The sequence below is a fragment of the Chroicocephalus ridibundus genome, chromosome Z (assembly GCF_963924245.1).
Source record: "Chroicocephalus ridibundus chromosome Z, bChrRid1.1, whole genome shotgun sequence".
NCBI lineage: Eukaryota > Metazoa > Chordata > Aves > Charadriiformes > Laridae > Chroicocephalus > Chroicocephalus ridibundus.
The window spans coordinates 23,148,640-23,162,766 of record NC_086316.1 but is presented as its reverse complement, the minus strand read 5'-3'; the positions used below and the strand labels follow the sequence as shown (position 1 = coordinate 23,162,766).

At 38.1% G+C, this 14,127-nt stretch overlaps 1 protein-coding gene across 6 annotated transcripts in view; it reads left to right on the top strand.

The window, feature by feature from the left end:
* Positions 1–14,127, top strand: part of APC (APC regulator of WNT signaling pathway) — a 99,342-nt gene that overhangs the window by 51,740 nt on the left and 33,475 nt on the right. For 4 of the 6 annotated variants that reach the window (XM_063321457.1, XM_063321453.1, XM_063321451.1 and 1 more), the window contains exons 4-7: positions 338–539; positions 5,821–5,929; positions 7,559–7,672; positions 12,235–12,318. In XM_063321457.1, the coding sequence (XP_063177527.1) occupies positions 338–539; positions 5,821–5,929; positions 7,559–7,672; positions 12,235–12,318 (509 nt within the window). The remainder of the gene's footprint in view (positions 1–337; positions 540–5,820; positions 5,930–7,558; positions 7,673–12,234; positions 12,319–14,127) is intronic. The other 2 variants (XM_063321456.1, XM_063321454.1) reach the window with 1 other exon arrangement.

The following is a 14,127-nucleotide window of genomic DNA, read 5'->3' as shown; positions in this document are numbered from 1 at the left end:
CAGGAAGTAGGCCACAAGAACAATTCGTACGACATTTATGCAAAACCCTGCCCATTTCTTAAGTCCTCTGGGAAAGTGGGCAGGCAGGCTCGTGTGAGGATACTGTTCTGATTGTCAGGATTGCAGTTTGGCCATCTGCTCAGATGACTATTATTCTCCAAGTGTACCGTTAAGATTGGTTTTGTTCACATTATGTTCTTCTGTGGGTTTCCATGCGAAGTGTTTCCATCAAAAAATCATGGATTTGCTCAGGAAATAAGAAACTAGGATAGAAATGATCTTTTAAGTTTGTGCTGCTGAACTTCAGCTCTGAAAGTGTTTGCTCTTTGTCATGCAGAACTGAACTTGGAAAGCACCAACTTCCCTGGAGTGAAGTTAAGGCCAAAGGTGTCCGTGCGTTCATATGGGAGCCGGGAAGGGTCTGTGTCAAGCCGTTCAGGAGAGTGCAGCCCTGTTCCCATGGGGTCATTTCCGAGAAGAGGATTTATGAATGGAAGCAGAGAAAGCACTGGTTATTTAGAAGAGCTAGAAAAAGAGAGGTAAATTTCTTTGTTTATTCATCCAGTATGGATTGACTTCTGACTTTAACATGAAAGTTTATTGACACACGTAGTATTTAGCTGTCATGCATATGGTTTTGATCACTGGTATATTTATCTTGATAAACAGGTAAGGAAACCAGGAATCTACATTATATTTAGATGCACAAACACACAAAAAAGTCTTAAAACACATTGTATGGTTTCTAGTGCTTCTTCGTATATGCTTTTCATCGTTACCCTTTGTTGGCTGAAGGTTAGTTTATTTTGATCAGCAGATTGTCAGCATCTGAAATATATTTAGAGAGAGGGGGTGGAGCATCCCAACACCTCCATATCTCCTCACCACTGTTGATAAGTGTTGAAACTGTAACAATGTGATGGTGCAGTCTCTTTCTCTTTGTTTGCAAATCGTTATAACAGCCATAGCTGGCTGATCAGTTATTTACTATTAGCAGGCATTTACGTAGTGATTCGGCTCTCTCAGCAAAAGTGCCATCTAGACCAAAATGTTTGCTCTTAGCTTCAAGATGTTGTTCTCATCTAATGGTTTTTGTTGACAAATCATAGAATTTTGTTTTCTTGGAAGGTAGTGCTATCCATTTAATAGGGAGAACCTATTTTCAGGGCATAATACAGATTTGTAGCGCTTTATCAATCACTTACAAAAGAAATGCAAAGTAAGAGATGTGCCGCTGTTTCCACTGAAGCCATCTTTATATCTTAAAACGAACCTGACTGAATGATGTTTTCAGAGGCCTATCTGTAAGGCAGGGTTTCCTAGAGATTTGGTCATTGGCAGCTGCTTAATGGATGAGATGTCAGGCTGGAGGCTGCAAAAACAAATAAACAGCAACACAGTATTTTTATGTCTCCTTGTCATTAACAAGCAAAAAACCATCCGCTTTGGAGTCCTAATACAAAAGCTTGGTAGCTAATAAGAGGTTTGTGGGCAGCCCGTCAGAAACCCCTCCTCTAAAGGCTGTTTCCTGACGTTCACTAAAATTTGTGCAGTCAAGAGCTGAAAGGAGTTCACTATTCCTCCAAGGTACTATGTCTAGATTCCTTTCTCTCGGTCCTGTCAGCAGAATGAAATTAACTTCCCATGGGTCCATACTGAGCCTCTTCTAGCAGCCACTCTGTTTTTTCATTTTCCTCGTCAGCATCAGTGATCATATTTGTTCCATTGCATAATATCTAGGTTCCTGAGGAGCTGTATAAGAATATTAAGGAATTTGGGAATCTCTTCTTCTCTGTCATTTTCCATCTTAATAAAATGGTGTACTTGTTTGTATTCTTCCAGTGCTGGTTTTTACCGCATGTGATACTAAAATCTTTAAGTGTAGTTAGGGCTTCCAGTTATAATTCAAGTGAACTACAGGGCACTTGGAACAAGGAGAATTGATTTATTGCAGCTGGCGTTCTTCAAGGTGGTTAGCACATCTGATTTATGATCTGTGATCCTTTCCCACTCCTTGTGGCTTCTAAGGTGGTAGTTCTTTGGACATTTCTACACGGTACCTTAACACACTGGCACAATGTATGCTGCTTGTGCGCAGCAGTGCTTGGGCAAGGGCCAAATCATGTATTGACTGTGTGTGAGCTTGGCAAATTCACGGCATGTTTAATAAACTAATTCATTAGATGTTTATTAGTGTAAACGTATCAGAAACAAGAAAAAATGCTAAAACGTGTTTTGTATTGAAAAAACTATTTAGCTTGGCTAAACATGGTCTTCTGAGGGGCAGAAGATTAATCAATTGATTCACTTACTAGAATTAACATGAAACTGTTTGCCTGTTTCTCATTTGCTTAGCTCTCCTCTAATAACACAGTCAGAAAAAAGAAAAAAAAGAAAAGAGAAAAAAGTGGGGAGCATATGTTTTTAAGTTGCCAGTTTAGAATACACCATTAGTTAAATATCTCGTGCTGTCTCTCTGGCTGTTTCCAGGTGTATTTGGTAAGACGCTGTATCAACAACAAAACTTTTCAGAGTACGCTGCAGGTTACTTTTTGTGTTGATTTGCCTTTTGCAATTTAGTAAATTTAATAATCTCACCTTTGTAAATTCTGTAATTTACCACTAGAGATTACTATCTTATGATGAATTTTTTATGAAAATGTTTGTATGCCTTGTTTATTCTGTTTTATGCCATTCGTATTTTTATTTCCTTAATGTTGATTTTGAGTATTTCCTCTGTCTTGTGACTTCTTTGTCCTCCTACTCGGATCTCCCTCTGCCTGACTGTACAACTTACCTAAATCTTCACAGCATCTATCAGCAGAGTTTCATTTTCAAGATTTTATTTTATCGTCTACCAACTGAAGTGAAAATATTAATTATAATTGTAATTTGCATAATGCAAGTAGAGTAGCATATAGTTTGTTTCCCTTCTCCCTTTTAACTTGGAATAACATTGACATAATTATGCAAAAAAGATTTCCAAAAGAAGAAACCAGTTTTTTGCATTCATTCAGCTTCATATATTGTTGGGAGTTTCAGAAACGCCACATTAGAGAAGTCTTTTGAAATACCCACCCTTCAGAAAAGCAGTTCAAATTGGAAACTTTTTTGTTAACTCATAAAAATAGTGTCAAGTTCCAAAAGCTTGCTTCATTTGCCTTGCAGCATTCTCCCTGCACTTGACAGTGTAAGACAGAGAAGAGAATTTTCTCTGATACTGTGAAAGTCCTGATGTGAACAATTTTAGGGTATAAAAAGATGAAATAATTGAGCTGGGTTTTTCCATCAATTTTTTTTCCCATGATTGGTAACAGCTCTTCCACCTTAACTACTCTCCTAACCTCTAGAAGTTCCAGAAGGCTGAGAAGGAGCTGTACTTCTGGTTGGTGTAGTATCTGACAGTGATGTGAAGTGCAGGGAGCAGCTTATCAGAGGCATCTACAGAGACTTGCTGCTTATTTTCAAGGAAATGGCAAGTGCAACCTGCCATGGTTGTACCTGCCCTTCAGGCTTTGTGCCGAAAGACATCGTTAAAACCTGAATTCTCATGGAGCAGTGATACCAAACTGGTAATCCCAAATGAAGCATTATTCAGAAGCAAAATTAAATTAAAGGAATCACCCTCAGGTTATGCATTATGTTGTTTATGGTGCACTGATGGTTCCTAAGTTCTTTTCTTGCTTCTAGCATCGTTGTGCTTGTCAAAACAGATTGAGTGACACAGTGCCTCACAAACTCAATACATTTTACAAGAGGAGCTTAATCACATGTTCACTTAGCTGAAAGTAATTCCTCCAGTTTCTACTACCAGTTCTTTGACATCTGGAGGCAGAATTAGTCAGTCCTTTCACATTTGCAAATCCTCGAATGGTAAAACGACTTTTTATAAGGATTGCATTAATTACGCTTTTGCAAATTTGATTTCACAAACTGGACACAACCGGTACACGAGTCTCCAAGGTGGTAAAAAGGGAAGCCGTGCAGAATGTCTGCGTGCGCGGAGATCAGGCACCCGGGGTACCTCGTGAGAGGGTGGGCAGGTGGGAGGCCGGAAAAATTACTTTCCTTATGGACTTTCCCTGAGCACCATCTATTAGCTTTTCCTTCAGTCTGTCCAAAGGACTTAAGAAATTTCAGCCAGCCCCATCCTTGTGGCTGAGGAATTTGTTTTCCTGTAATCCTGCTACAGTTACCAGCAACAGTATGGTAATTGTTGTTTGTTGCTTCTTTTCGCTGATTTTGAGTGTAAGCCTGTCTGATGTAAAAACTGACTGGTAAATGACTTACTGTGTAGTCTTGACATTCTTAAAACAGTTCTCTTTCAACATAACTGTTGAATCAAATCTGGAAATTTATGTCATTCTGTTCATGCTTAAAAACATTCATCACTCTTAGAGGTGTGTAGTTTTTCAGCCTCTTGCAGTTGAAGTGAGGGACCTTGTCAGTTTTAATTTTCCGTTTGAACACTGGTCAGGTCACTTGCTTTGAGTATGAATGTCGAGTCATCAAAACTAGTTTGAAACATTTTTAAAGCAGGAACTAAGTTGAACGGATCCTTTAAAATACATGTTTTTAAATTCTTTCTTCTGCATGAAGTTCTGTTATGTGGAAGTTTGATCATCTCAAATCATTACTGGGATACATTATCAAAGTAGTCAGGGGAAATTTGTATTTTTGTTGTATGCTGTGGCTTTGTTCCTTAACATCTTACAGTAATTATCCAGAATGTGTTTGTGTGCTTTATAAAGATTAATATGGCTCTTGCTCAGAAGGACCACAACCTGAGTTGGGAGAGAGGGATGCAGAGGTTAAGGGATGGGAAACAACATTGGGAAAACTTGTATGCAGCTTTTTGTCTTCTGGCCAAGTGTTGATTTTAGCATTTCCGTTAATGTTAATGAGCAATATTAAAATGCCAGAAGGAAGAAGAGTGCTCACAAAGAGCATTTGTAAGAAATGAATAAATTTGTATTTAAAAAAAACCCAAAACACAAAAAACCACAAGAATAACTTTTATGTATACTCCTAGCCAGATTTTGCCTGAAAATTTAAAAAATATTTTGAAAAGTGCTGTAACAATGCTATATAACTATATTGACAAAATTTACAACTATATAAATGTAGTTCATGAAGGACTGGTAAACTAGTATGTAAAATTTCTGATTTTTTTTCTTGGTAGTCTGAATACATTAATCTTTGTATCTTTCTTATATACCACTAAGGTATGCAGTATGCTTATGATACCCATTTAAAATGTTTTAAACAGCTGCAATGCTTAAAACGTTTGATGGAAAATACTCTTTTAATACTCATAGAAATAGCTTGATTTTTGTGTGCTTTACCCATAGTTTTGGTATGGGTGACAAAGTTAGTAAGGAGACACGGCAAAGACGAAGGAGATAATTTAATTCAGTAGTGTGATTCGGGAATGCATATCCTCCTGTAACATCCAGACCTTTTCTTAAATGTAGTTTGATGCATTGTACAAAGCATATTTTCTAAAAGAAGCAGAATAGAAGTTAGCACATGACTAATAACTGTTTTTTGCTTTCACAAAATGCCTCTTAGTTTTAGATTTCAAAGTGGTTTTGTAGAGGAATGTATGTATTTTCGTCTTTTGTATAGGTGTGGACCTGATATACAAGAAGCTAGTGACTTGCTGTAGGACAGACGAGTTCCTCTGTCGCTGTAGGACAGAGAAACAACAGACCTTGTTTCTCATTTAACCCTTTTTATGGGTGTCGATGCATATTTCTGTACCTACATATGGTAATGAGGACTTAATAGTGAGACATTTCTCACGTCTGTTTTTAATAGATCTCTTTTGCTCGCGGAGCTTGAGAAGGAAGAGAAAGAAAAGGACTGGTATTATGCCCAGCTTCAGAACCTGACTAAAAGGATTGATAGTCTCCCCCTTACTGAAAACGTAAGTACCTTCAGTATGCCTGGTCATGTATCTGGTGCTATGATCTCTGTTTAGATGCTGTGTATATTTTATGAATTTGGCGACATTCTCTACTATCATTTTAATTTAAAACGTCTTTTCATTCACTATGAAAAGCTAACTTAGCCAAAATAATGCATTTTTTCATATATAATTTTACACGTTAAAATTCGTACCTATCAGTATAAATGTCAGTGATAAGGAGGAGCACTGAAAAGTTGTTGTGACAAATGAATTACATGTCAGTGTGCTGCTTCTTAACTCTATCCGCTGAAGATCTTTTCTCTATCAGTTCTGTTATTTAGTGGATTCTTTTAGTTTTGAGAGCAGTATTAGCCTAAGAGACAATTAACACAGGAGCTCTTAATTCATAACAGTAGGCAAAGTGGTGCTGTAACCTGTGCAGGTTTTGTTCCTCCAAACTTTTACCTTGGCATCTCCAAACTGTTTATAGCCAAGTCACCATTGTCTGGGATAATGAAGATGTCTGATAACCCAGATAATAACACAGGTTTTCCTGTTGTCAGACCTCAGCAACTTGGATATATTTGCAGTGCATTCCTTCACACATAGTGTTGGGAAGACCTGGTTGCCCATCTTTACAGAGTCATACCTGGTCAGGAAGCAGTCAGACTCCTGGAAGTGGGAACAGACAGTGGCAACGCCTTGGTGACTGGGGTGAAGCAGCAGGACTTCATAAATCTGAGTCGTGGCTGAGCTTATCAGAGCACCAGAAGCAAGGGGAGACGGTCTGAAAAGGGTCTTGAGGAAGGGCAGCCCATTCCCAAAAGCACTGTCAGCTGTATCCGTGTCACTCTATTGTAGGTTTTAAGATTGTGTCCCCAGTTGCGTAGGTAATTAATTGACTTAGCTCTTTCTATTATTAGAATGTCTTACTTAACATCTGTGCTAAATCTCTTTTGTGGTAATTTATATCCATTACTACTTAACTCCAGCCACAGGAGAATGACATATCCCATTCTTTTTAGTACCATTTTACATATTTGTAGATGATTGTCTCGTTTTGACTCTCAGAATTGACCTTAGTAAAAAGTGTTCTGAGAGGACTGCTCTTGGAGGCTCGTTTATTTGCAAACTGAGTGATTTTCCAAAACCAGTGCTTTGCTTCTGCCTTGAAAAATCTGTTGGTTGGAATGGCTTGCCGTAAGCTTTGTTGCTGTTCCTGGATTCAGCACTTGTGCTTTTTTGACAGGATGGTTAGAAATAGGGTAGATAGCAGTAGTATGAATCACTATGTGCAGTAGTTCGATACCTCTTAATATTTTTGAAAATACTGATTGAGATGGCATGCATAACAGTTTTGTTGCTGTGCTGACATACATTAGTAGCTAGATGTGCCAGGCTTATAATGAATGATGCTGTCTCAATGTACTCTTAGGTTAGTCATTTGACAAAACTTGTGGGTAGTCTGTTGGTTGAACAACATTATGTGTTCTTGTTTTTAATAATGCAGTCATATTTGAAGGATCTGTTATTGTTTTGTTTATGAAGTTTGGTGTGGAAAAGTAATTGTTCTGCTTTTGTTCAGGGAAATACATAGTTTACATAAATGTTATTTACTAAAACGCCTTTTCTGTACTTGAATTTCAGTTCTCCTTGCAAACAGATATGACCAGAAGGCAGCTGGAGTATGAGGCAAGGCAAATCAGAGCAGCAATGGAAGAACAGCTAGGCACTTGTCAGGACATGGAGAAGCGAGCACAGGTATAGTTCGTCTATAGTTTATTAGAAGGAATGGACAAAGTTTTCCTGCATTTCTCTTAAATTCTTGGAAGTTGTATCTTTAAACTGTGTGTAAACACGGTGATACCTTAGAGCATTTAGTTAGCTTTTCAAATACAAAAATAGGAATCAGAACATGGGAAGTAACTACTCAGCAAAAAGTACCTTCCTCTGCCTGTTTAAAAGCCGACTTGTGAGTAGGCAGAAGTAGACAATTTCTTCAAAAGAAAATACTTTTAATGATTATTTGCTTATAATTTCTTACCATTTTAGCTTCAAACAAATGTGTATTTGCAACTGCTTTGCTTTGTGTCTGTCATGCTGGGTTTTTTCGTGCTTTTAAGTTTAGAATAAAATCCAGCTACTATTGTGAAGTTTCCTTAACGAGAAACCATGTATCAAGGAATAATCTTTGAAAAGAAGGTATTCGAGTAAAATGTAATTCACATACCTATCTGGAAGTTGTTTGCTCTCACCAAGAGTTGTTTTGCATTCATGATGAGGACATGTACAATTCTATATGCAAATTGTGTTACACACATTTGGAAGTATAACTCAGAATGTAATTGTGTGGAACCTGTAAATAGAGTAATCAGTGGCTTGATGGTTATAAAAACTATTCCTCCACAGTAGTAGAGTGATAACTTGAATTATTTATTACTGTTTATTTCCAGAGATGCTAAATAACCAGCTTGGTAAGATAACCTGGGGTTTTTTATGGTGAATGTTACAAAAAATGTCCTTTCAATAAAAATAGTCTCTTTAGGCTCTGTTTTTCTTAATGGGTTTACTCAACACAAAATTTTGCTACATAGGAAACATCTCTAATTAATTTTGTTCGTAATTAGAAAAGCTGCTTTATTTTTTAAAGTGAGTGATTTACTAGGACTTCTCAGAAAATTCATGTGGTTGTAAGTATTTAGCAAAACAGATACCCTGCGATTGTCAGGTATGTCCATAAAGGCTGTGTAGGGATTTGTCCATATAGACCTACTCAGACAGACCCAAATTTAATCTGCCTGCATAATAATCCGATCTGGAAGCCGTACGGCTGCGTTACCGAGGTTTATCAGCAGTGGTGGTGCCTTGCGCGAATTCAGCGGTGCACCTTGCGTCAGCCAGTCCCGAGTGAAGGCAGAGCGGGCTGGGGATCGTCTGCGGGTGCCTGGTTAGCCCTCTTGCAGGAGAAAGTGTTATGGCATTGACGCTAGAACTTCTGCAAAAGTTCTCTGGCTGCTAACACGCTTAAGCTAGAGTAGGGTGAATTAAGCTAAATAGGTAGGGTAGGCTGCTGGCAAAATTCTAGATGCGCTCAGGCAGGGAATAAATGAAATTTTTCAGGGAAACAATTTGACTGTAGTTATAGCACGATGAAAGTAATTTAAGTTGTCCCTGAAGTAGCTGCTACCCTGCTTGTTCTTTTTTAATTTTGTGGGGGAAAATTGCTACCAAGGAGATGTTGAAATATTTTATGGTTTTCTGTATTAATGTTTGCCCATGGGTTTATCGTAACTGTTTTACTCTCTTTATATACGTGTAACACTTACATACTTACAGACGTTGCAGTGTCTGTTGTGATTACATCAAGATTATAAAATAGGAAGTAACTCCTTTTGCATGTGTTTCTTATGAATTTGGCCGGTAATTCCTCTTGGTTTCATTTTACCCAGAACAGGTGCCAAAACTGTGTAGAAGTTCATTGGCATACAAATACATAAAAGCAAATTCTGGATTATTTCACTGTGATGTTCATATGTGCAAACTGAAACATTCATATTTGGCAAGTATAGTGAACTTGCTAGTTTTTCAGCTTTCTTTCTGCTCTGTGTTTTCCTTCCACCCTGACTGATAGTGACACACAATAACAATGCAAAACGTAGATTGAAGAGAGAGAAGGGTTCGGCTATATAAAGGCTGGCGTTGCAGACATCTCTGTACTAAGAGTCCCAAGGATTATTCTGTAAGGGAGCTGATAACCTTCTGTTGCCCAAGTAATTGATGGACTGGCCACCCTTTCTCGTGGACTTTAAAATGATGGCCTTCTCCCTCTTTCATCTGTCATGGTGGGGCTTTGTTTCCTCTGTCCTCCTCTTTCCGAAGCAAGTTAGCTCACAGCATCTCACTGTTGATGTTGTCATTTATGAAGATTGTATACAAGCACGTGCCCAACAGTTACAGTTATTCAGAAAGATGCATTAGAAGACGGTTAGCAATTTATTTTAGCTTGTTTAATTATTTACACTAACCGGTACTATCCCTTGAAGTTCGTGATTTCACATGGTAGTTCTTACTTGAAAAAACAAAAAAGCATACTTCTCTGTGTTTTATTTTGACTAGTCGAATGTTGTAGCCTATATACTTATTACTAAGTAGAAGAAACGTAATTTCTGTAAAAAATAAAAATTCCAATTCCAAGACTGAAGCCATGTTAACATAGAATTTATTTTTCCTTCATGCCAGAACAAGAAGGATCTCATTTTTTTAAGGTTTAAAGTTCCTAAAAATCTCACAACAAATGATCATTCTCCCGAAGAATTTATCCCGAGATCCTTAAAAGTTTGCTGAAACAGCAGACCACTAAATATGTAAGAAAATTTGTGTTCTGGAGTCTAGCACAGATAAAGATTTCAGCACTGTTAGATTCATACAGTGATCGTGTTTGTAAATGTAGACCCATTAATAATTTTGTCTATTATGTATCTTTGTTTTGGGGGAAAAACCAGTAACCTTTTAAAAACAAAATAACATTCCCTATTTTTACTTTCTAGAAAGTTTCTGGTTTTCTATCACTGTGAATATGGGGATTTTTATTTTTTTGGTGAGAAGTCTTACTGGAGCAGTGAAATTCAAATAATTTATAACTTTAAATGTTAAGTTACTTTATCCAACAATTTTATGTTTAAAGGTGATGAGTAAATGTAACGGTGAATGGGAATATACTATGAACAAATAAGAATAAAAAGTGATGTTTCTTGTATAGGTTCTAAAGTTAAAACCATTCCTGGTGCTCGTTCGATTGTGTACCTCTGTTTTTGTGTGTTTGCCGTGAGAGACATATTCTGTCAGTCGTGCATCACGTCACTAATGCACAGTTATTGCCAGCAATATATTTTTATTATCTTTCTAATACTTAAGAATTTTTTGTCCAGGAGCAAAGTGGGGATGAATTATTCATTTGCCTCATGTTTTGCTGAAGCTTCTGTGTGTGCAGCTTTCAAATTTTTATTGGCAGTTTTTCTGATACGTTGCTTTACTAATTCGTATCAGATTTATAGTTTAGCGTTTGTAGCTTTGCATCTCTACTAAATGCAGATGTTTATGATGTTTTTCCCATAGCTGTGTCTGATGCATATGTCAGGAGTTCTTCCTATTTTGTGATTATATTTTCTTCTACATTTCTGAAATTTCTAGTTTCTATTCCATGTGTTTCTTTCGGCATTAGCACCTTTTAAAAGTCCATTTTATTTCCATTTTCAGATAAAAAACATGTTAAATAAGATTGGTTATAATGCTGATCCTTGCACTGTACACTGTATGCAGAAACCCTTTGCTTTTTTAGTATAGCATTGTAAGTGTTAATCGGGCAAAAGAATCAGGATTTGTCTTTGAACTATGTGTCCGTTTCATTAAGCGGTCCACCACTTGAAAAAAAATACTATTTAATCAGTTTGATGTTCTGTTCATATCCTGATATTATTGGGCTAATTATTTTCTGCCCACTCTTAAAGTCAAATAATGTCAATTTATTATATTATCAAGCTCATACAGGGATATATAACTTTATACACCAACTGTTTCACAGAATCGTAATGCATCCTGTGCTTCACAATACAACCTGTATGGGGTACGTGTATCCTGTAACATTTGGGTTTTTTAACATTCCCGTTCCTAACCACAGAATAGTTGCGGTGGGAAATGAGTAGCAAAATGGGTGTAAGAGACTCTGATTCAGTTGTCTATAAAATCCCAGACAAACCAAAGAAGCAGTATGTAGTTTTCTTCGTACTTAGCCTGTTAAATTCTTTGAGATCTGTAGGAGCAGAAACTGTTCAGAGGCTGTGCATAAACAAAACTCCCAAACCATTAACCAAATATAGTAGAAGTCATTCAGGATTTCATACCTTCAAGACACTCTGCAAATATACATCTCTCTCAAATCTCAGTAAGGCAAGTAGAATTATAACATTTGAGATGAAAGTCAAATAATTTGCTTAAGGTCTGCACAAAATGTCAGTTTCAGAAACAGGAAAATTGTGCAGGTTAACTGGAGCATTTATTTTATACCTGAATGTGTACTGTGTGACAACCTACTGTGTCCAAATGAGTATCGGTTTTATTAAAAACCCAGTTTATCACTATGCTTTGAAAGTTTGCAAGCATGCCTGTATTTAATTATTAAGAACATTTGAATTATCATGTGAACGAAGTATCTGTGTTTACTTGTAGTCAGCTGTATTTGCAAAGAACTCTTCATATTGTCATTCTATACAGCAAGTAAAAGGAGTTTTTGAACAAAACCAAACATGAAAATGCATTCATTTCAGGCAAGGGTGGCAAGAATTCAACAAATAGAGAAGGACATTCTTCGTATACGACAGCTCCTGCAATCACAAGCAGCTGAAGCAGAGGTTAGTGAGCAATTACTTGCCTTCTTTTGATTATGGTATAATCTTTTTCTAAAAAAACCTAAATTATTTGAATGAAGTGGTAGGCAGGGTTATTTCCATCAGCTAGTGATGTCACAGTTAATTAACTAGTCAATATACATAGGCTCTTACTTTCTCTCTTACCAGTGAACTGAGGGTGAAATACTTGCCTGAGTCTTGGTTTTAGCAAAAAATTATAAAAATCAGTTGTACGTGCCTTTCTAAATATGAATCTCTGATAAGCGCCTTCATGGTTTGTTTATCTCTCTGAGAGAGATAAGATTTTAAAAGGGTGAATACAGTTTCTGTCGGACTTCCATTGTAGAATCCTGGCATATTTTTAGTGGTATGTATTGGGTTCTATATTAAGAAATACAAGATAATGTTTCCTGTAAATTACAAAGTCCGTAGTCATAATTGCCATTAGCAAAAACTGCTCTCATAGTGGAAATTCACTTACAAGGTCAACTCCATTTCTTGTGCTGGTAAATTAAATATAAATTGAATGTTGGGCCTGAATATTTTATGTTTTGTCTTCCTCCAAAATGACTGCCGTGAAAGCTCAGAGCAGCATTTGGATTACTAAGGGATGTCTGCTTTTTCCAATTTGAAAAATAATGGTTTCATAATTCTAGGATTTTTGGGAAAATCTGGTTTTATAAGTGAATCAGACAGTAGTGTGTATAATTAAAGCTGCCTTATCTTTTGACATATTAGCCAGTCCAGGTGTTTATACACATTGATGAGATCCCCCTGAGCCTTCTTTTCTCCAGGCTGAGTAGTCCCAGCTCTGTCAGGCTCTCTGTGTATGAGAGATGCTCCAGTCCCTTAAGTAGCGTTGTGGCCCTGCACAGGACTTGCCTCAGTAAGTCCGTTTCTTTATGGTAATGGGGAGGCTGGAATGGGACACAGTACTCCAGATGAAGCCACACCAGCTGAGTAGAGAGGAAGGAACACATCCCTCCACCTGCTGGCAACACACTTCTTATTGCAGCCCAGGATACTGGTGGACTTTTGGCCACAAGGGTCCATTGCTAGCATGTTCAGCTTGTCCACCAGGTCTCCTAGGTCCTGTTCTGCAGAGCTCTTTTCCACCTGGGTGGCCCCCAGCATAGACTGGTGCCTGGGTTTGTTCCCTCCCGGGTGCAGGACTGTGCACTTTCCCTTGTTGAGCTGCATGAGGTTCCCATCAGCCCATTTCTCCAGCCTGTCCAGGTCCCTCTGAAAGGCGGCTGAACCCTGTGGTGTATCAGCTGCTTCTCCCAGTTTACTGTCATCTGCAAACTTGGTGAGGGTGGAATGCGTCCCAGCATCCTGGTCATAAATTCAGATGTTGAACAGTACTGATGGCAGTGTTGACCCTTGGGGTACATCACTAGTCACTTGCCCCCAACTGTACTTTGCGCTACTGGTCACAACTCTCTGGTGCCCAGCTCTTCTGCCAGTTTTCAGTCCACGCCACTGTTCACTTACCTAACCGTTCATCGTTGTGAGCTTGTCTGTGATTATGTTACGGGAGACAGTGTCAGAAGGCGTACTAAAGTTGATGTCAATAACATAAGCTGTTCTTCCCTTGCCCAGCGAGCTAGTCACCTCATTGTAGAAGGGTCCAGCCTGACTTCCCCTTTGTAAAACGCTGCTGACTGTATTCAGTCACCTGCTTGTCTTTAATGTGTTCGGGAATGCTTTCCCGGAGGATTTTCTTTGATCCAGGAGGATCACCTTCGGTTGCCAGGGACTGGGGTGAGGCTGACTAGCTCGTAGTTCCCTTGATCTTCCTTCTTGCTGTTC